The sequence below is a fragment of the Sceloporus undulatus genome, chromosome 9 (assembly GCF_019175285.1).
Source record: "Sceloporus undulatus isolate JIND9_A2432 ecotype Alabama chromosome 9, SceUnd_v1.1, whole genome shotgun sequence".
NCBI classification, from domain to species: domain Eukaryota; kingdom Metazoa; phylum Chordata; class Lepidosauria; order Squamata; family Phrynosomatidae; genus Sceloporus; species Sceloporus undulatus.
This window is the reverse complement of record NC_056530.1, coordinates 3,395,058-3,418,703: the sequence shown is the minus strand read 5'-3', so window position 1 is coordinate 3,418,703 and position 23,646 is coordinate 3,395,058. Positions and strand designations below refer to the sequence as shown.

General features: G+C 41.4%; 1 protein-coding gene across 1 annotated transcript in view; it reads left to right on the top strand.

Annotated features, from left to right (window-relative positions):
• MAP3K6 (mitogen-activated protein kinase kinase kinase 6) overlaps positions 1-23,646 on the top strand; it is a 66,821-nt gene that overhangs the window by 25,136 nt on the left and 18,039 nt on the right. Inside the window, exons 6-18 of the mRNA XM_042440367.1 lie at positions 968-1,074; positions 4,246-4,416; positions 4,894-5,006; positions 6,193-6,352; positions 8,403-8,553; positions 10,613-10,720; positions 11,061-11,110; positions 15,009-15,104; positions 15,358-15,436; positions 16,185-16,318; positions 16,770-16,897; positions 17,690-17,826; positions 21,090-21,195. Of these exons, the coding sequence (XP_042296301.1) occupies positions 968-1,074; positions 4,246-4,416; positions 4,894-5,006; positions 6,193-6,352; positions 8,403-8,553; positions 10,613-10,720; positions 11,061-11,110; positions 15,009-15,104; positions 15,358-15,436; positions 16,185-16,318; positions 16,770-16,897; positions 17,690-17,826; positions 21,090-21,195 (1,540 nt within the window). The remainder of the gene's footprint in view (positions 1-967; positions 1,075-4,245; positions 4,417-4,893; positions 5,007-6,192; positions 6,353-8,402; positions 8,554-10,612; positions 10,721-11,060; positions 11,111-15,008; positions 15,105-15,357; positions 15,437-16,184; positions 16,319-16,769; positions 16,898-17,689; positions 17,827-21,089; positions 21,196-23,646) is intronic.

The following is a 23,646-nucleotide window of genomic DNA, read 5'->3' as shown; positions in this document are numbered from 1 at the left end:
ATGATGATGATGATGATGATGATGATGATGATGATGATGATGATGATGATGATAGGATCATGGAGTTGGAAGAGACCACAAGGGCCATCCAGTCCAACCCCCTGCCATGCAGGAACTCTCAATCAAAGCATCCCCGACAGATGGCCATCCAGCCTCTCCTTAAAGACCTCTAAGGAAGGAGACTCCACTACACTCAGAGGAAGAAATGTGTTCCACTGTCAAACAGCCCTTACTGTCAGGAAGTTCCTCCTAATGTTGAGGTGGAATCTCTTTTCCTGTAGCTTGCATCCATTGTTCTGGGTCCTGTTCTCTGGAGCAGCAGAAAACAAGCTTGCTTCCTTCTCAACATGACATCCCTTCAAATATTTTAACATGATAATGATGATGATGATGATGATGTAGGGGTAGCTTGACCATAAAACAAAATCCCAAATACACATTCTGGGGATGCCTTTATTAAGCTGGCCAAAGGTGAACATTTCATCATACTAGCTTTTGAAACCCACTGGCAAAGGCAGTCAACATTATGTAAAGGAAGAAACATAAGGAAGTCACAGGTCTACATCTTGCTTGAGGCTGAGGTATGGCTGTGAGGTGACTGGAAACAGAAACAGTAAAAGAAAAGCAATAGTTTTCTTTCTCCATCTGTAACAACAATGTACATTATTTTTTAGACTGTAATTCCCAAATGGGAATTACCCATTGGCCATTCTGACTGAGGGATTCAGGAGACTGTAGTCTTTAAAAAGGACTTTTCCAGGTTCTGGTGTTGGTCAATACCAAGTTCTGAAAGAAGGAGCTATATTTACTTTTCTCCCAGGTGCTAAACTATAGCTTCCAGCATTCAGCCAATGTGAGCGTCTGGATGGTGTCATCTGTAGTGCAACACCTGGGAGCTGAAGGTTGGAAACTGATGGAAATTTCTGCCTTTCTGTACAGTGGCTTTCTCTGGTGTCTTCTCCTGCAGGATTGTGATGCCATCATCACCCTGGTGGAAACTTTGCAAGCCCTGCCAACTTGCAACATTGCTGAGCAGCACAATATCTGCTTCCACTACGCCTTTGCTCTCGACAGGTAAGGAACTTTTCCAAGCAGGGATGAGCATCTGTCCTCAGCCTTCTCAGACCTCATTGCTTTCTTTGATGTCCATGGGCCCTGGTACTCTAATAGCCCACCCCAGTTCCTATATTGCTGTGTTGTGAGATAGATAAAAGAGGGAAAATCCTGAGATGAAGTTCTGGGACATTTTTGCAGAGCAGGAGCAATAATGACATCAGATGGAGCAACAGGGTAACTGACAAACCTGCCTTGTTCTAGCCAGTGAATAAGATGCTCGCCTTCAATTTTCACTGTTTGTAACAATGCCATGGTGCTGGAGATGACTTTTCACAATGGCTTTTTGGGCAGTTTTAAAAGGGTATTGTATATGTCTCCATGTAAAGTAGATTAAAAATCATCTGAAAGAATAAAAAACCAATCCTTCATTACATTTTTCTTCCTTTTTTGGAGAAGGGGTAAATTTTGTTTAGAGGAGGTTTGCCATTGCCATTTTCTAAGGCTGAGAACCTAAGGTCACCCAGTGGGTTTACATGGCTGAAGTGGGATTCGAACCCTGTTCTCCAGAGTCATGGTCCAATACTCAAACCACTGCACCGTGTTGGTTCTCAGATTCTTCCTATGCTTCATTAAATAAAATCTCCCGCTCAGATTTGATTATTATTGAAATTATATGCAAATAAACCTCCATTATACTTAAATTTACTTTAATAAATGTGACATGAGACTATAATACTGATTATTGATACTGAATGAAAAGGAAGTGACTGTGATACTGACTGTAATATTGACTCACCTGTTAATTCTAATATAATTGTCCCTTTTCCCATTGAATCCGTGGATTTAATGAGCTTGATTTGAGTAGCATTGAGTAGCATATCATTTTCTTTAAATAACAACCACTTCTTTCTGGGTATACTAGAAATGTGCAAAAAAGGACCAGTAGCCATACTTTGCCTGGCACAGGAAAGTCAGAGGAGAAGGAAAGTAAACAATCAAGTGAAGACCAAATACCTCTTTTCTTTTCTTTTACGAGAGTAAAGATAACCACCTGAAATGGTCACACTTCTCTTTAAGACTGTGTGCAGTTCTAATTATAAACTAAAAAGTTCCATTTGCACTGGCAGAAGATAATTTCTTAAAAGCTTAGCAGGCTTTAAAAGGTGAACCTCTGCAGTCAGAGTTCAGCGGAGCTTTTTCCCAAGTGGGTTGTCATGCCCTGCCAATTTAACTGTAAGACTTTATTACTGGTTTGTTTTCCTGTGGATGTCAGCAGTGTAGTTTTTAACCAAAGCAATAGCTCTTTGGAGTATATAAACAATACAAGTGCAGAATATAAATATGGGCTGTGGGTTCACCTTTGGAAAGGATAACTTGGTTACATGATATGGATATGAAAGGCGATGTTGCTGCTTATGCTTCTGCCTCTAAAACCAATATTAGCAAAGAGACATTCATGGGGGGAAAACAAAGAACACATGGGCTGTTTCTCACAGTTTTTCTTTTGTCCACATTGGCCACTGTCAAACATCATCACCATGCAGGCAAAGACTCTTGTGACCCCTTGGCAATCACAGATATGTTGAATGCACATTATGGTTTACCAAGTGCTAACTGTGTGAGGATAAAGTCTGTGTTTAAAAAGATTGGGGCTGGAAGGAGAAACCAGCCACAGGTGTAATCCCCACTCCGTTGATATTTTCCTGCCTCACCCAAAGCACCACTAGTAAACTCCTTCCTGGATCCAGCATGGCATAGTGGTTTGAGCATTGGACTATAATGCTGGGCATGAAGGTTCAATTCCCAACTTGGCTGTGAAATGCACTGGGCAAGTTACATGCTCTCAGCCTCAAGGGAAGCAATGGCAAAGCTCCTCTGAACAAATCTTGCCAAGAAAGCCCCATGGGTCCTCATAAGTCAGAAATGAGTTGAAGGCAAACAACAATAACATACTTTGTGCAGTAGGAAGGGGCAATGTTTGGTGATGAGAAGTAGCAGTAACCTATGGACAGTTGCCTGGAAGGCCTCCAAGGGCTCATGAAGAACCTTGCTTTAGAAGAAACTTTCTGCACAGACACTTGCATATCTCTCAGCCATAGGGGAAGGCTATGGCAAACCTTCTCTGAACAAATCTTGCCAAGAAAACCCCAGGATAGGGTCACCTTAGGGTAAACATATGTTTGAAATGCTTTGAAGGCACACCTCCACAACAACAAACTTCCTCCTCCTGATCCCCAGAGAGATGAGGAATAGTACCCAAAGCCAGCCAAGTTATTTTGGCACATCTTGCAGAAAATTCCACAATCATCTCTCACCATTCCTGGAACTAGAAATATAATAATAACAAATGACATAGCAAACAGTTTGCTGCACTTTAATGATAACCAAAATCTGTTTTCCCGAGGCAGTTATCTCCACATTCCTAATGTTGGACCTGATCCTGATAGGCCCAACAACAACACTGAAAACCTCCAGGCAACTGTGGCAGAGCCCACTGGTGCTAATGCTTGCCCTGTGCCTCTCACCCACTGACTCTAGTTGGCAGTCAGCTGTGAACTCCTATTTTAAATGCTTCCATGATCCCTTGGAGCATCTGACATAGCACCGCTCTGGGATATCACAGCAAATTAAAATGACTCTCACCAGTTGGGACCTGCATTTTAAATTTAACCACAGTGCTGTAGAGCAGAGCAACGCAGGAGGATTCTGAGATGTTCCACTCTTGCACACTCTAGAAATAAAGCAGTTTGACACCATTTTAACTGTCATTACTCTATCCTGTGGAATCTTAGGATTTGTAGCATGGGAAGGTATTCAGTCTGGTCTGTTAGAGAGGTCTGGTGCCTCACCAAACTATAAATCCCAGGATGCTGTAGGATAGAGCCATGGCAGTTAAAGTGGTGTCAAACCGCTTTATTTCTGCAGTGCGACTACACCTATTGTTAAATTTAAAGTGGTACCTTCTCAGCAGTGTGCCACCCACCCTAGGTAAGCCTGAAGGTAGAGGAAAGATTTAAAAATACCAAAGAGCGACCATAAACAATGAAGCCAAGCCAGTCTTGACCAGCCCTGAAATAAAATGAAAGACATAACCCCCTTCTTGCTCAGGTCTTCCTTGAGTGAGCTGGCTCTTTGTGATCCTTGAATGCTTCATGTACGTGTGATCTATTTTGTGCTATCCTCTTTTAGACGGAACCAGCCCGGCGACCGTGAGAAGGCTCTTTCTGTTCTTCTGCCTTTGGTGGAGAGACCTGAAGGGGCTGCTCCTGACTTGTACTGCATGTGTGGCCGCATCTACAAGGATATGTTCATTGATTCAAGTTTCTCTGATGCCGAGAAGAGAGACCAAGCCTTCTATTGGTGAGGAAAAGAAATGGCAGCCAGTCATTAATTTTCTCTGGCAGTAGAGCTGATCTCAAGTTCCTGGATCTGTATAAATGTGGCCGAGCACATTGATTGATTGATTGATTCTTAAAACAGTTTAGAACTTCCTTCAACCTTTTGATTAGAACACAATCCTAATACAGTAGGTCTTTCATGGGCAACATTTCACTCCATGCATCTGAGGAGTTAAACCCAAGTCTACGAAAGCTTATGCTGCAACTTCTTTCACATAATTAGTCTCAAAGGTGCTACGAGATCCCTTTGCATACTGATATTCCAGACTAAGATAGTTATGTCTCTGAATGCTGATATTCTGTTTGGGAGAAGAATTTTGAAAGCAGGGATAATCCCTGCCTGGTAAAGACATCCTGAGTCAGTTTCATTGCAGAGAATGAAGAAAATGATTGTTTAGTTTTCAACACCTGATATTTGGTTTTGCTTTTAACCCCTCAGGTACCACAAAGCCTTTTTAACTGAGCCAAGCCTTCATGCTGGAATTAACTCAGTTGTCTTCCTCATTGCGGCTGGACACAAGTTTGAAACCTCTCCACAGCTTCGGCAGATTGGTGTGGAGTCCTTCTCTTTTGCATCATATAATACTGGGAATTGGAGAATCATGATTCTAAGCTATCACTGAAACCTTCATAGTTTTTAGGGTGGAGTTTTAAAAATGTGTGTGTTTAATGTAAAAAGGAAGTAAAAAGGAATGGGTTTTGTTGACTTTGCATTTGGATTAATGTTGTGTTATTTATCATTGGTGCTTTACAGAGCACCCAAAAAGGGCGCTCTGCCAGTGCCCGTGTTTGCTGCGCCAGGGAACTGCAGCGGAGAAACCACGCGGTTCCCCGGCGCAGCAAAAAGAACCACAAAAAGTGAGTTCTTTTTGCGGTGTGGAAATGACGCCGCAAGGCGCCAATGGCGCACTTGCGGCATCATTTCCGCGCTGTGACGTGCAGATGATAAGCGTCCATGACATCAAAATGGTGGCGCCCATGTGTATAGGGCGCCGTCATTTTGTAAGTACTAGGTACATACTAGGGTTAGGGCGTCCGGAAAGGATGCCCTTTCCTAACCCTAGTATGTACCTAGTATGTACTATTGGCGCATCTGGAACGCGCCACTGACACAAACATAATCTATCCACTTTTCCAGGTTATTTCTAATTTCTGTTCAGGTTAACCCCAAACGTCGTGTGAAAAACAACTCACTTTTGTGGGTTTTTTTACTTTAAATCAAGGTTCTGCACAGGATCCATCCCATGTGATAAATAGTAATAGTAATGTCAACATGCTGACCGACAGAATTGTCCTGCAGGGCTTTAGGGAACAGCCTTTCCCACCCCAATCTGGAGATGTCAGAGGCTGAAGAACAGACTTTTTGCATAGAATGCAGGTCCCTTTTCACTAAATTACAGCATGTCTCCAATATAGTACACCTGTCACTTAATTCAGCACTTTTTAGCATAGAATTCAGATTCGGATGTATGAGGACAGGGAAACTCTTGATCCTCCAGGTGTTTCAGACTACAGCTCCCAGTCCACTATCACTGGCCAGATTGGGCTTCTTGAAGTTAGAGTCCAAAATATCTGAAGAGCCAAGGGCCCTCCACTGTGACATAACCAATCTGATGCAGGTTAATATTGGTTTTTATAACAAGATCATAACAAATGTGAAAATATCCCTCAGAAATACTCTCACGTTCCATGTTTTGTTTATTCTTTAAAATAATCCCTCCCTCTCCCTTCTTTGTAGGTATGAAGTTGAGCTGTGTCTTGGGCCGGAAGGGCTGCTTGGAAAAGATGCAACATTACTGGGATGTGGGTTTTTACCTGGGTGCAAGTATCTTGACCGGCGACATGGACAAAATCATCCAGGCCTCAGAGAAACTCTACAAGTTCAATGCCCCAGTCTGGTATGTGGTGGGACCTTCAGCTTTTCATGTGTCCTGTAGGCATCAGGGGACTTGCTATCTATGAGAATCTTGAATGAATCAAACTAGATTCTTGAAGAGAGGACGTTTAGAAAGGGATACCAGTTCCCAGCTTTGAAGGGCCCATGGGCAAGAATCCCCCAGGTGGCCCTTTCTCAGGACCCTATCACACCTGGGGGGGTTTGCAGCTCAGATCCGCAGTCACTCCTGTTCTAGCAATACAACGCATGATGTTTTTTCACACCAGATCCAGAGTCACTCCTGTCTAGCAATGCGAATTCACGTTAAAACGTGATGTTTTACCACACCTGGTTGACTTTCCACTGTCCTTCCAAAATGAGGGAGAAGCGAAGTTAGTTCTATTCCAAGCAAGTCACGTGATGTGGATTCAAGCAAAGAGGAGTGAGTGCACATTATATTACCACACCAGAGGGTTCAACAATTCAAATCGGCACCCTTGGGTATGCTCAGTGGGGCTCTGGATGCTGTCCTCCTTCCCTGCCCCCCTCCTTAGCTGTCATCCTTCATTGGGGTGAAGAAGCAGTCAGGGGATGATGGGATATGTCGCTGGGGGTCCCTGGGGCCAGAATCGGGATACAGGAGAAGGCAGGGGATGATGGGATAGCTCACTGGGGGTCCCTGGGGCCAGAATCGGGATGCAGGAGAAGGCAGGGGATGATGGGATAGCTTGCTGGGGGTCGCTGGGGCCAGGATCGGGATGCAGGAGAAGGCAGGAGATGACGGGATAGCTCTCTGGGGGTCTCTGGGGCCAGGATTGGGATGCAGGAGAAGGCAGGGGATGGTGGGAATGATGGGATGGGTTGCAGGGTGGCAGAGGGGGTGAGATGGCATGAAGGAGGAGGAGGGGGTTGACGGAGCAGGACGCAGGGGGCCAAGGGGGGTGACATCGGAGTGGTTTTCCACACCAGACCAATTTGCAGTGCAATCAAAGTGAGCCTGGAAGCAAATTCTGCGAAGTCACTTTTTTCCGGTTTTACCAAAATGAGGGGTCACTTTGGAATCACTGCGGAAACACCTCGCAAGGAGCTCCCATAGAAAGGAATGGCATCTGATAACACATTCACATTACGACGTGAATGCACATTGTTGGAAGTGCAGTCACGTTGGAACTGAACTGCAAAAGCTCCAAAATAAACCTCTCAGTTAGTCTACTCTTTCACCTTCTCTTGAATGATTTCTCAGTTGCTAATGGTACCTGTACATTTGCCTTCTTTTGGCCTCATTTGAGGTGATGAGTGGGTGGCCATCCTGCAAAGTGAATCATTCAGCATCCTTCTCATGCCTTCAACATTAAGCACTTGTCAGTGACATTGTGGTAAATTCTGAAGTACAGATATCCATCCATGATAGTCCTCCTAGCCACAAAACCTCAAATAGAATCCAAAAATGGAGACATTTGTTTTGATCTGTATTAAGCAGGGTTTTGTGAGATGAATGGGTTTTAATTGCTCATTGAGGACCATACCAAACAAAAATACTTTGCATTACAAAGCAAGAATAACTTTGAAACACAACAAGGATAGGTGACAGCAATATACTGTACTGGGGCTAGGAAAAAATTGTTTCCTTATGGCACTTCTGAGGATTGCAGCTAAGCTCAGAGTGAAGAGGGAAATCTTTGGGGTGTTGGTGGTAGCAGATGATATGGTCATCCAAATCAAAAAGTTCCAGTGTTTCAACTTTGGGAGCTTGGCACCATTGTACTGTTTTATTTATATCCCACCCTCTCCATTCAGGTTCAAATGGCATATAAGCACCCTTCCCACTTTAGAATCACAACAAACTCATCCAGTAGAGGAGATTGAGAGACATTGACTGGCAAGAGCGGTCACAGTGAACTTCATGGCACTAGAAGAGTTTGAACCAAGGTTTCCCCAGAACTAGTCAACACAAGCATTCCACAGAAACCTTGATTTTTGCCTGGTAGGGATACTTTGAACTCTGCTTCTTCTCTTACTTTTGCCGTCTTCTTCTCTGCCACCCTTTGCACCTCTTCCGATTCCTGGAGCAGGTACTTGACTTCCATCAAGGAAACCTATACAATCTACAGTCACTTCACTGCTCCCCCGGACACATGGTCACCCAAACAGGAGCTGGTTGATTTTTGGCTGGGTTTTGTGATGGAGTGCTGCCAGCCTTTTGTCTCTACAGAGCAGTGTCTGGTAAGGAAACAGTGAAGTTTGGGTGCTTTAGTAATACTTCTGTGAAACAATACCCTTGCCTTGTCCTGCTAGGGATGGGGGATAGATTTATTTGGCTGTGTGTTTTAATGTGATCCAACCTAACTTGCACTTCCTGAAGCTTTAAGACAAATGAGAGCCCAGTTAGTATTTGGTTTTCAGAGTTCTCCAGATTTTGATATACTAAGAGTGTATGTAAAAATACATATCAGATTTCTCACACATGACAATTCATATAGCAAACAAACTTTAAAACAAACTTTATTACAGCCATTTGGCCAGCACATTCATATAGCAATGTGAACAAATTTTCATGCAGATTTAAAAACCGTTTTCACAAAATAGTAGGGAAACTTCTCCATCCCTTCCAACCAAAGGCGCAGACAATTAAACCTAGGTGAAGTCGAAGGCTTTCATGACTGGAATCCATAGATTTTTGTGGGTTTTTCGCACTATGTGGCCATGTTTTGGAAGAATTTATTCCTGATGTGCTGGCATCTTCACAGAATGCTGGCATGGAAGAGAGTGGTATATATATATACTGTGTGGCCCTGGGTAGGGAGGAGTGATTTGCATGTTATAACAACAGAACAATACACAGATTAACATGCAAAAAATTATTGCCAAGAAAACAGATTAACATGAAAATCTGTTTTCTTGACAATAATTTTTTTCCTGTGCAGCAATTCCTTATCTTACTTCCTCTAAAATGGACAACATTCAGATGAAGTCTTGCAGAACTGTCTTGATTTAGAACAGGCAGCTAGATGTAAAAAATTTAAATTAATAATAAAAAAGTTAAAAAAAAAAAAAGAACAGACCACTAGTAGAAATCTGTATCTCTTGCTTAAATCCATGAGCTGACAAATGTCTCAGAGAAGAGAAAATTGCAGGGATCTGAATTTTCCATTTAGATATTTCCTCCAGACCTCGCTCTGACAAGAAGTCATTGGATTAATCTTAATCTCTTGAAATCTAGAGCAAGGAAATTATGACCCACCAGATATTGTTGGACTGCAGCTGTTGTCAGTCCCAGCCACTATAGCCAGTGGTCAAGACTGGTGGGTGTTGTAGTCTAGAGGTGAGGAAAGTGATTTTCCAGGTGTTGCTGGACTCCAGTTCTCATTAGCTTCAATTGGCATAACCAGTAGTTGGATAATAGGACTCAAATCATAAGTTTTAATACGTCTGATACTTTAAAATACCAAAAGAAAACATGTAGAGCAAAGGATCAATAAGCAGGCTTCTGCAGGCTTTTCTTGGGCCATTGAAAATCACCATAGAAGCTGATTGTACAAAAAACAAGGTCTTCTGTCAATTGAGATGCTTGATCTGTCTATCCAACCCAGTATTATCTACTCTGATAGGCCTGAGCTCTCTAGGACACCAAAGGGCAGATGGCAGATCTAGTGATTGATGTCTAGATTATTTGCAAGGCCAGCAAGAGTTTCTGAAACCAAATTGTAGAGAAATTGTACTTCCTCAGATGTAGATCTAGGTCTACAAAGGCTTATACTACAACTTCTTTTGCACATTTAGTCCCAAGGGTACTACAAGATCCCTTTACATACTAATATTTCCAGCCATATATTCTCATGTGGTTGCCATCTATAAAATATGCATTCAGGTGTAACTAAAGCAGTATGATGTTATGAAATATGGTGAATGTTTATCTTTCCAACTTTGTGACAACTTCAAACTTTTATGCAATAATAAAAGCTCACAGGAGCCAAATACACTGACCTGTAGTTACACTCCATATTTCAATGATGTAATTTAAAAAGACATACGGATGTTCTACAAATGCCAGAGATTTCTCTAACACATACTTATTACATTGTACTATATCCAACCAAAAAGGAGTAACCACTGAAATTGCTCACATCAAAATGCCACAAGGAAGTAATACCTGTATTACATCACCAGTGTTTAGCTGAAGCAGACAAGTTATTTCTGAAAACGTATGATGTTGTTCAATTATTCTAATGCTTTAATGTTCTCTGAAGACATCATGGCTCTTCATGTGTTCCTTTCTTGACAGGTGTTGATCCTAGAGCTGGGTCGAATGTTGCAACCATCACGACTCTGTGTCTGCAACCAAGAGACAAAAAAATCTGTGACCCTGAGCCATATCTGCTCCTTGGAGGAGGTATGTCCAGAATATTGTTTCTTTCTCAATGTTTCCACAGTGGTTGTGACAGCAATGGGGAGCTTTCAGTTCACAGACTTCAGATTCCTCAGTTAGCCTAATCAGTGGGTATTTGAATTTTAAATACTAACAGCACCATCCCACATGCACAAAAAGAAATGTGAACTGCCTTGAAGGCATTTTCCAGTTGAGTGGCATATAAAGTATTTAAATAAATGTGGAATAGGATGCCCTGGAATTTGACCCTCTGAAACAATTCCATCCCCTCCCTACCCCTGGCTGCAATGTTCGGGACTATGGATTTTTATTTATGTTTTCACTTTTTTGGTCTCCATTATAGGAAGAAATTTCTACTTGGACATTTACAGTATCCTCCATTCGTGGAATCAGGTGATTTGGGGCAGTAAGGTGCTTTAAACTGCTTGCTAATGTAACATACAGTAATTATTATTTTTTTCATCCAAATATTCTTTATTATTATTTCACACATAAAGAAAACAATACACAAACAATATTAATACACATACCATACAGTATTGGATTTTTAAAATAATAGTTGTCTTCTTGCCTTCTTGACCCAAACTAGGACTTCCTTGTGTTCTTGTGGTTTAGAATCGTTCACTTCTCTTACTAAATAGTCTACCCAAGCTTTTACATCATGTTATGCATTCTAACCAACAAAAGTATAATATTCATTTACACAACCACAAAATATCTTATTAATGTTAACAAAGTATCTTTCTAACTCTTCCTTGCACGTAACATCATAAGATTTGGTTCCTTCCCCATTACGCTTTTGCTAAAACAGGAGTCTCGCTGTTTCGTTCATCTGTTGACCTATAATTCATCAGGTATAAGCAAAATTAACATAAGTAGACCAACTTTTACAAATTTGATGACTTAAATTAGCTTATATCAGGTCTCAATAAGACTTAAGTTCATATCCTATTCTTTTTCCCAAGTGGCCAAAAATTTTTTCCCACTCTTCTCCCCTCTTCGCCCTGTTATCGTTTTGAACATTACAAGATAGCCTATCCAATTCTCTGTAATCATTGACTTTTTGCGTCCACATGTCCCATGTTGGAACCCCATCAGATTTCCATAATTTAGCAATTTCAATCCTAGCTGCGGTCACAAGGTATAATATAATTCTCCAATGCTGTTTTTTGTCCTGAGAATCCAGGACTGTGGTCATATTCAGTAAATATAGTTTGGGATTCATAGGAAATTTTATCCCTAGCATCTGCTGAGTTGATTCATGAACCATCCTCCAAAATTTTTGAATTTCCTTACAACACCACCAAATATGAACGAGGTTTCCTTTTTCATTGTCACATCTCCTTGTGATAGTTTGTACATCTTTTTAATTTTCCATGGTGTGTAATACCACCTATTGGTTATTTTTAAATGATTTTCTTTTAATTCCTGGGCTATTGTGAATTTACTAGTCCTCTTCCAAGCATTTTGCCACTCCTATATTTTGATTTCACCTCCCAGATCATGTGCCCACTTGACCATAAACTCTTTTATAAACTCCTGTTCTAAGTTCCTGTTTAACAGTAGTTTATAAAATTTAGAGATTTTCTTCTTATCAGATTGCCAAAACAATTGTAACGGATGGTAATTAATCTTACATTAATGTATTACATAGGTAGCTCACCAGCTGAGACTTTTTGAATGAATGAATGAAATTTTATTTCTATACCGCTATTCCTTGCAGATCACAGCGGTTTACAAAAATCACCATCAAAAAAACACTACAATACATCAACCCGTAACCCAATAATACAAAAACCCATGATACCAATTTTAAGAAACAATACAAAGTATCCTAAGACGTTTCATACAATCATTCACAATCTAAAAACCAATTAAAACCATACAACGAATTAGCTGGATCAAACAATATGCAACAAGAGAGAGAAAGAATGGTCATTAAGGCACATGGGGGAAGGCTTGACGGAAAAGAAAGGTCTTCAAATTTTTCCTAAAGAGATCTAGAGAGGTTGCTGAGCAGAGCTCGTCGGGCAAAGAGTTCCAGGTCTGGGGGGCCACGATGGAAAATGCCCTTTGTGAAGAAGACACAAACCTTGCCTTAGGAACTCTTAATAGATGTTTTCCACCCAATCTGAGAGTGCGGGGCGGACTGTATGGGGAGAGGCGGTCCTCCAAGTACCCTGGGCCCAAGCCATTTAGAGCTTTATAGGTCATAACCAACACCTTGTATTGCGCCCGGAAGCGAATAGGCAGCCAATGTACATCTTGCAATATAGGTGTTATATGGCTAGTCCTGGAACATCCAGTGACCAGCCTTGCTGCCATATTCTGAACCAATTGTAGCTTCCGAGTTTGGTACAAGGGTTGCCCCAGGTAGAGCGCATTACAGAAATCCAACCGAGAGGTTACCAGAGAATGTACCACCGTTTCAAGGTCCCCCCGGCCCAGGTAGGGTTGCAGCTGGCATATCAGCCGAAGCTGATAACAGGTACTCCTGACCTGTTATTTCGTCCATTTAACCTGATAATTGTCTGATCTGATTGTCAACAGCTTTCCAGGGCTTCAGATATAGAACGTTTCCCCATTTCACTGCTTCTACGTCATTTTCAGTGGAGTGGCAAGTGACCTCTGTACAAACCAAGCACTCTGTACCCCTGAGCTATGACCCCTTGATGACTTGATAATACCTGCTTCCCCAATGCAAAGATGGCACCAAAGAATGTATAAAGCTGCCTTCTGTAGACTGTAGACTACCTGTAGCTATTCAGCTATTTCAGGCAGAGGTATATCCAGCAAATGAAGCCCTTTTAAAAGCAGGGATACTAAGGAGCTGAACGTAGGACTATCTGTATACAAAGCAATCTTGTAGCACCTTTGAGACAAACTGAAAGAGAGAAGTTGGTAGCCTGAACTACTAACATGAGTGCACTAGGCATCTGAGGAAATAGTCTCAAGTCTACGAAAGCTCATGCTACCAATGTCTCTCTTTCAGTTAGGGCTCATTCCCACTGGCAGAATAACATGGGTTGTGATTTGGATCTGCTCCATGTTTGTAACCGATTTCAAAAGATCCCTCATTCTCACTATAAAAGGGGATCATTTTTTCATCCCCATTTGTGCTGGTTCAAGCCGGGGATGGGGGAAGCCAGCGATGGAGCACACGCCGCCGAGGGGAGAGAGCCAAGGCTGGGGACAGCGAGCAGACATCAGGGAAACCAAGCGGGGATGGAAGGAAGGCACCGGGGGGATGAAGAAGGAGGATGAAGGGGAGGACAATTTTAAATAAAATAAAATATTGACTTTTCAATTGATTGATTTTGCAACTACTTTGCAAGTAGTTACAAAATCAGTCAATCGCATATTCTATCAATCACATATTTTATCAATTTAATTAAAAAAACACACAAGTACACAGGCAGCGCTGCAAGGGGGGGAATGGTGGCTCTCTCAAAAAATGTCATTCCTCTGCCATTTGTTCCTCTCCTCAGAAAGAATTGATTCTGATCTGGCATTCCCACTGTTAGGAATAGCATCAGAACTGATTCTTCTCAAAAGAAGCTCAAAATAACTGCTACCAAAAAACCCTGGGCTTTTTGCGTTTGCTCCACTTTATTTCCCCTGAAATTGATCAAATGGAAATCAGGATTGATTTCCAGTGGGAACTAGGGGCATATATCTCAAATCAGGATTTGGAGCTTTTCGTAGTGGGAATGACCCCTAGTCTCAGAGGTGCTACAAGATCCAATTGCATACTGATTTTCTAGGCTATATCTGTGAATTCTGCATACAAAGTAGATGCTCTATCTTTCAGCTGTCACATATTTTTCATCTCCTTTATCATCTTCTTTAAGGGTGGTTCTCCCATCTTCCTTGCAAGAACTACCCACAGCTTGAACATCCCCACGAGTCTCCTGACCCTAGATATGACTGAGCTGATCAGCTGTATCTAGAATGTGCCAGTCAGGCTACAGGTGGGAATTTATAGCACCACCATATCCAGACACAAAGCCAAAAGCTCCTAAATAGGAAGGAGTCAGTATGAACAATATGGAGACAGAGTTAGAGAGACAAAGGTACCTGTCTCTATAACTATGTCCCCATATTGTCCATACTGGGCAGCCCTTGTAGGGCAGACATGAGTGTCTGTACTGATGGGCAGATTCTGGGAATTATAGTGCAAAATGGAATCTTTGGCAAGCTCTTGGACAGCAGCTTTCTCTGATGGGAAGGAAGTATTTCAGCGCATATGGAAAGCCTTCCATCATTCCTATTTTTTTGTTTTACTTCCTAGTATTTCCAAATGTGATGAACGGTGCTGCTTTCTCTATGTGCTGCACACAGCTGAAGACTTCCAGCTCTATTTCCCTACCCAGTACCATTGCCACTGGTGAGTGTGCTGGTGGTCTTGTTTTCTCACCTGGGAAAAGAGAAGAACTTATAAGGAAAGGGTGGGCATCTTTGGGGAGGGGGCTCTGAATGTTAATTTTGCCCACAGAGATCTGCACTCAGGGAACAAATTTCCATTTACCAAAACTGAAAATGGATGCAACAGGCAGACCTGCTATAATTTGCTACCCGTGAAAGATATGGAATATGAAAATGGTAACGACTTCTAATCCACAATTTCTTATCTTGCATAGGTTTTGCAATCTCATCCGTTCATTCATGGCAGAGATGGGAGAGGAAGGAGATAGCTGCAGCCCTCCAGAGGACCTAGAGGTGAGAAGGAGAAAGGCAGGTGCTGCTCTGGTTCAGGAATGTGAAAATGGCCCCAGTCTTTTCCAAAGATAAATTTGCAGACAAGTGTTCACAGTGGCCAATCCTGCTAACCAATAACTAACACAAAGAAGGCTTTGCCTTCTTACCCAAGATGTTTTGCTACCAAAGACCATAAACAAAATATTGCCCCAGTTTGTGATGGGTGAATTGATCTGTTTTCCATCTATTTTGTTTTTCACACATGTATACAGTCATAAATCAGACGTTCATTACAATTTTGTTCCAGTCTGTAAATTTTTGTTTAGAACTGCATTTAAAAAAACATGTTGGTTCTTATAAGCTGCTTTCCCTAGCATGAGCACTTTTGTATGAAAGCTGTACTAGCACACACATTTTTTTTACAACTTTCTAAATGCATGCCTCTTCATATGCAATTTTTCACCTAAACTTGTATTGCAAAATTCAGGAAATTGTCCACTCCTGTGAGCTAAACTGCATATTAGTCTAAGAAGCATGAATTAGGTTGACTTGTTTAATAGTGAAAATCAAATTAAATTCTTTCCCCACCCCAATCCACCCACCAGATTGTGTGGAAGCCAAACAGAATGACAGTTGAAATTTATCTTGGTGTTGGTTGTTATTAGCATATGCCTGGCATAAGGCAGGTGCTACATTGTCCCTGTAGATAGGGTTTCTGCCGATATTGTCTTTCAGTTCCCTAATTCTCAATATGTTTTGGCTTACACAGTATGACTATGAATACACAGAAGCAGGTGACAGGGTGATTCTTGGTAAAGGCACCTATGGGGTGGTCTATGCTGGGCGAGACCTCAACAATCAAGTGCGCATCGCCATTAAGGAGATCCTGGAGCGAGACAGCAGGTAGGAGCCATGGCCACTAAGAAAGAAGTTGGATCATTCTTTGAGGGATTCCATTATGTAGAGAGAAGAGCACTCTGGAATGTATTTGTAGAAACAGATATTGCCTGTAAGGGAACAAATTGATCTTTCCTGACTCCTACCCTCCACCAACAACCTTTGGCAGGATTTCAAGACAGGTCTGGCCAAAGATCCCTTTTTGCCTAAGGCATAGCAGGCAATGACTTCCCTGTGTATGTCAAACAACATAAGGCAGAAACATTTTGACTCCTTAGGTAGCCAATTCCATATGTGACCCCCTTCTTTCCTGGCAGTAAAATACAATAATAAGTCAAGTAGCCCATAGTTTCCTGCCTTTTCCTGCTACTCAAAACCAGGGAGTTGTCTCACTGTCTCAACAGAGGGCTGGCCTAGTCTCAGGTGAAGTTGTGTTTCACTCACTGCTACTCCGCAGATACTCGCAGCCCCTGCATGAAGAGATTGCTCTCCACAAGCGTCTGAAACACAAGAACATTGTCCGCTATTTGGGCTCAGTCAGTCAAGATGGCTACCTCAAGATCTTTATGGAAGAGGTACCTGGTGGTAAGTAGGAAAAAGATGGGCTACTGAAGTTGGTTCAGATCTTGATGGGCTGTAATTGTACCTGTGATTAAGAGACTGAATTAAGTTGGTTAAATTGAAATGCATTCCACATGAATTGTTGTAAGGCATTCGCATGAAGACAGTATGGGAAATTCAGTAGGTTAAAAGTGCTTTAGCTAGACTTTTTTGTCTGGTGCCAATGAGTTGGACTGTATTATACTAACATTTCCTGAACAGCCTGAGAGGACCAAGTATTTGCTTCCTTCTGTTGCATTCATTTTTGCAGGCCATGCTCATTCAGTTATTATCAGATTAACCAGTTAACTGATTAACTGGTTAACAGAAGTCATTAAAGTTACTTAGCACAGTACTTCCAGACGAAGCTTTTATTGTTCAATTCTTCTGTCTTGTTCATAGAATATTACATTGTGGGAGCTGCTCAGAAGATGCTGTTTTCCATCTACAGTGGTACCTCGGGATACGAAATACCCACGTTACGAAATTTCCGGGATACGAAAAAATCCCATAGGAAATAATTGTTCCGGGTTACGAATGTTTTTTCGGGTTACGAAAAAAATTTTGGTGCTTTTTTTCGGCTTTTTCGCACGAAATCGCGGCTTTTCCCCATTAGCGCCTATGGCATTTCGGCTTACGAAGGCTTTTCGGGTTACGAAAGCGGCCGCGGAACGAATTAATTTCGTAACCCGAGGGAGCACTGTATATGCTTTCTGTGTGTTTTTACTATTGGAAATCCATTAAATCTCAAAATCTGTCCCCACGCTACCAATACAGGGAGTCTCTCATCTCTTCTGCGTTCCATGTGGGGTCCACTTAAGGACAATGAGCCTACCATTGTTTATTACACCAAGCAAATCCTAGAAGGGCTGCGTTACTTGCATGACAATCAGATCGTCCATAGGGATATCAAGGTAAGAGCTATTCCAGATTAGATTGTCTGTTGGTATTATCCTTGCCAGAACTGACTAGGACTGGGTGGAGGGAAGGCAGGTAGAATCAAAAGGACAGGCAAAATCTGAGGCTGATGCTCAAAAATTAAAATATATTATAACCTGATGATTTGCCCATTCCGTCTACAAAGTAATTATCATGAGCTTGTTGATTAAGAATGTTTGAGAAATTTGTTTTCAGAGTTTTTTGTGGGTTTTTGGTGGCTGGCATTCTCTGAAGATGCCAGTTACAGATGCTGATGAAACATCAGGAATAAACTCTTCTAGAACATGGTCACATAGCCCAAAAAACCCACAAAAAACTATGGATGCCGGCCATGAAAGCCTTTGTCTTCACATAGTTTTCAGAATTTGGGTGGGGAGGTTTCCCTTGGACCCACTATCTGGAAATGACTGCAGACTGGATATACTTTATATTCAGATATTCACACATTCTAGGACTTTGAACAAGATACTGTAGGGGAAATGAATACAGTTTCTAAAATGTGTACATATCTGCTTAACTTTTTCTGTGAACATATGCTAAAATAGGCAGAGTTTGAAAAATGGGTGCTTGTTTTAAGAATATGGAAGAAAGGTAATGTGGAAGGAAGGTTACAAAAACATACTTGTCTGATGCCCAGCTCTGCATTTGTTATTCATAAGCATAAAAGTAAACATGAGACCAAATACTAAATAAATAGTAGGATGGATGGAGAAATATAAGCTTTAAAGGAAGGCTTTTGGAATTATGAGTGCTAAAAATGATAAATTTGATATTGTGAAATGTTTGGGAACCTGCATCAGGGACTCTCTAGCGTTGTTTTTGTTATGTGCCTTCAAGTCATTTTTGACTTATGGGGACCCTATCACAGTGTTTTCTTGGGAAGATTTGTTTGGAGGGAAGTGTTGCCTTTGCCTTCCTCTGAGGCTGAGAAAGTGTGACTTACTCAAGGTCAGCTAGGGGGGGTTCCATGGCCATCAAGGGATTTGAACCCTTTTCTTCAGAATCCTAGTGCAATGCTCAAACCACTGCTTCCCCAAACCCATCTTGTAAGCCATGCAGCCCCACAACACAGCTTTTCCACATTGTCAGAGAGTTGAGGTGTTTTTCTTTAGCTCAAGACTTTATCACACCTGAGGAATTTCTCTTAATTTCGAATAAAAAGAAAGTGGGGCCATGAATTCGCTAGTTCAGCTAATTTACGTGAATGCGAATTGCATCCAAACTGGCTTCTCATTGCCCAAAAATAGCATGCCTTTGCCTGAATTTGCATGTGGTAGTCTATCACGCCATGATTGCATTCGGATTGCCATTGGATTATACTTCCAATTTCCCTTGTCTGATAAACTCCTCAGTGATTCCCAAACTTTGGTCCTTCCAATGTTTTGGACCTCAACTCCCAGAAGCTCCAGACAGATTGGCCAACAGTCAAGAATTCTGGGACCTGAAGTCCAAAACATCTAGAGGACCACAGTTTGGGGACCACTGCTAAATGTGCTGTGACAGGCTCAGGCACCTGCAGGACCTTTGGGGCTTTGGGGGTATATCCTTGCAGCATGTCTGGTTGATGGATAATAGCTGAAAGTGTTGCCTCTGATCCCTCTGTTCTCCAGTAACCCCAAAGTGGCCATGTTTGGGATAGGCTGTATGGGTTACAAGGTGGGCTTTAGGAAGTCTTTTGATGGTTGTGTGAATTCCAATCCACTCAAAGACCAAAAAGAAAGAAAAAGAAAGAAAGAAAAAAGAGTTGCAGTGGCCTAAGTCCAATTTACACCACCTTAAATCACTAACAGGATGCTAGATATTATGTTTTAAAATATTTTTTCTTTTATTACAAACTAGTCCTTTTTTAATTTGGAAGCAAGCCCACTCCAAAGTAAGTGTGCAGGATTGCAGTTGGAGATAATGGCTGGCTTCCTGTTCACTGTTTATGATGTAAGGTGGAGTTACACCATCCTAGATTTTGAAACTTGTGTTTATAGTCATTGCACCATTGGTATGATCAAAAGGACCAATTAAAACCTACCTTAGAAATCAGGCAACCCTGTCAATATAAGGATTTCCAAAGCACTGGGGAACAGGGCAGAGGGTGAAGAAGCATCCAGCCCTCTCCTAGTAGTAGGCGCTCCCTGTGGAATCCTATTTCATCCACCTTACTGCCAGGAGAGCATTAGACGTTTTTCCACTCACTGCATTGAGAGATGTAGCTACAATGTCAGGGTGCTGATGCAGGATCTTGGTCAATCTGTTCCTAGAATTTAACATTTGCTATTGAAGTAATTTTTACACCATTTACAGGCAATTCACCAGAAGGCTAGCATTTTCAAAATGAATCAGGCATTCCAGTGATGGGGAACCTTTGTCCCTCCAAGTGTTGGTGAACTACAGTCCCCATCGTTCTTGACAGGCTGGCACGAGTGATGGGAACCAGAGTCCAACAACTTCTAGAAGACCACTATTTTCCCTGTTCTAATATATAATAACAACAATCTCAATTCTCTGGGTGCTGTTTTATGTTGCATGCACGATCCCAAAGTTTGACAGAAGTGCAAAAATATTTTAGCACAGGAAAAATCAGGGCTCATTCCCCTGATAGTCAAAAAGGTCTGCATGTTGTGGGAGCAGATGAGCATCAGTCTTGGAGTGTTGCCTCCATGTTTACAGAGAGGGAGGTGGGAGGGTGGGTTTTTTTGTGCTTGTTAGGGGTTATTCAGATGGTGAAAATAATCCGGGATGAATCCAGGTTCAATCTCCATTGTTCACATGCATTCTGAATGCATTTGATTTAAGTTTGCCACAAAACAAACAAACAAACAAACAAACAAAAAAAACCCTCCACTTAATGCAGGATAATTGATATCAGTTTTTTCCCTCAAGTTTTTTTTAAACATTCGCATCATCAGTAGTGTGAATAACCGATGTGAATAGACCCAAGATAAAACTCTACATGCCTTGAATATGTTTTGAATACATTCGCATTGTCAGCTCCATCTTTGTTTAGAGTGCTGGCACATGTGAGCAACAGAACTTGCAGAGATGCATATAGATGTGGTTCCATAGTGTGAATAACAAACCTGGCATGCATGAATGAGATGATTCATACAGTTGCACTAAAAAATGACATCTGAATGGCCCCTTATTTTCCTGCTTCACAACAAGGAAGAGAAATGAGCAGAAAAGCTCCAGCTATTGAGAATGTTTCAAATCTCCAGAGTAATAACTTGGTTTTTGGGCTTGACAGGGAGATAATGTCTTGATCAACACATACAATGGAGTATTAAAAATTTCTGACTTTGGCACTTCCAAGAGGTTGGCAGGCATCAGTCCCAGTGCAGAGACTTTCACAGGTAAGGGACTCGGTAGGAGGGAGGGAAAGAAATTGTTTTCAGAAGAGAAAGGAGTTCTTTCTTTCCTGATATGTTAGCAGTTTTTTCTATCCTCCCCACACCCTGATTTTATTACAGCTTTAGCACAAATCATTTTTGTAAAAAATTGGACCCACATAAAGCAGCATATCAGCTCAAATTACACCAGGCACAAGAAGGCAGCAGTAATAATAGTAATTAAAGGAGTAATTAAAGGAAAGGAAAGAAGGATAATTAACTTTCCAGTTAATCCTTTACCGAATAGTTAATCCTGCAACAATCGTAAGAGAGTTTATGCAAAGGGAAATTGGGGGGGAATTGGCAGCAGAAATATGCAGCTTATTCTCACCTCCTGTCCTCAAGTCATTCTGCTGTCTGAGGCAAAGGATAAGATGGTGCTGCCTCTCCATTCTGCATACAGAAGTGTACTGCACTGATGAGCAAATCTTACTTCAGTGTGATATTTTCCTACATCGCACCCAAAGGCACTAAAGCAGTTTAGATGTTGCAGGATAGGATGTGTTGCATACATGCCTCTATGTTCCATGCCTGGCAAATGGGTCATAAGGAACAACTGTAAAGAGCCTAGTAAGCGTGTCCAGAGAAACAACAAGCCAGGATTAGGATTCCGGCCTTGCAAGCTTAATACAAGACAGCATAGTAATCTAATAATAGCTTTCTCTTAACATTAAAAAATGAAATACATCCATCCTGAGTCTCTGTTTACATTGTACAATATAATGTATATTGTACATTATCAGTCTCCAAATTAAGCATTCATTCATTCTTTCAACAACATTCTTTTTTCCTTTTCCTTTCCTTTCCTTTCCTTTTTTTTTTTTTTGGGGGGGGGTTGATGTCTGTATTCCTTAGTCCTATTTCAAATTTACTTTCCCCCTTATTAAAGAAAATATAGGCGGGTTATAGACTGCCGCTTTGAGGTGGTCTGCCGCTGCCGCCGTTTGCTCCGTAAGGGAGCCGTCGCAGCCAAACCGTGCTGCTCCGTTACGAAGCAAAAAAGAAGCTCCAAAATGGAGCTTCTTCTTGCGGCGCCCTAATGACATCGCGAGGCGCCAGGGGCGCATTCGCGACGTCATTAGCGCCGCGACACGTTTGGACGCACAGCGTCCGATACGTAAAGATGGCGGCGCCCGTATGAACAGGGCACCGCCATCTTGTACGTATTCTATACGTACTAGGGTTAGGGGGGTGCGGAAGCTCCGCCCATTCCTAACCCTAGTACGTATAGAATACGTACTAAATGGCGGTCTGTAACCCGCCATAGAAAAGAAATGGACATGGGGGGGGGGGGGAGGAAAGGAGGGATAGGAGATGGGATTTGGTTATGGGGAGCACTAATTGGAGCCATTAGAATAGAAATAAATTGGATTATATCAAATAAGCTGAAAATTTCAGTTTTAAACACCAAAGGTCTTGGTTCGCCAGTTAAACTAAGAAGGATTGAAGCATTCTTAAGGAAGGATGCAGCAGATTTGATCTTTTTACAAGAAATGCACGAACATAAGGATGGACAAAACGAATTGAAATTGAATTGGGCAAGGAACTATGAGAAAGCATTTGGAAGTTCTAAATCAAGGGGGGTAGCAATAATAATTGCAAAAAATGTAATTTTGTAATAAAAAGGTATTAAAAGGTGATGATGGAAGATATATAATAATACAAGGCGAATTAGGGGAAGATTGTATTGGCAAATGTATATGCCCCAAATGAAAAACAGGAAGAATTTTATGAGAAAGTATTAAGAAAAGTGGAAAAGCTACAAGAACAATACATAGTATTGGCAGGTGATTTTAATATGCAAATGGATAGGATAAAAGATAAATCTAATCCTTCAGTAAAGGAGAGATATAAAAACATAAATTTAAATAAAATAATGAGCAAAAGGGAATTTAAAGATGTAAAAGGAGATGAAGCAAAATATACATATTATTCTGCTGTACATAAAACATATAATAATAATAATAATAATAATAATTTGTTTTATTTATATACCGCTATTCCAAAGATCATAGCGGTGAACAGCAAGTAAGCTAATTAGAAAGTAAGCTAATTTGCCCCCAACAGTCTGGGTACTCATTTTAGCTCCCTCCTCGGAAGGATGCAAGCCTGAGTTGAGCTTTGGCCCTTTTGCTGGTCTTGAACTCGCAACCTTGTGGTTTTGAGTAAATGGCTGCAGTACAGGCATTTACCCACTGCACCACCAGGGCTCCTATATACAAGAATAGACCATATTTTTGTATCAAAAAACATAATAAATAAAGTATTAAATTCGGAAATATCAAGTATAAAGGTATCGGTCCATGCCTTGGTGAATGTAGAAATAGTGGTTAAGAAGGATTATGAACAAGTAAAAAGGTGGAGGTTAAATACTAAGATATTGAATTGAGGAAATTGTAGAAAAAATTGGAAAGG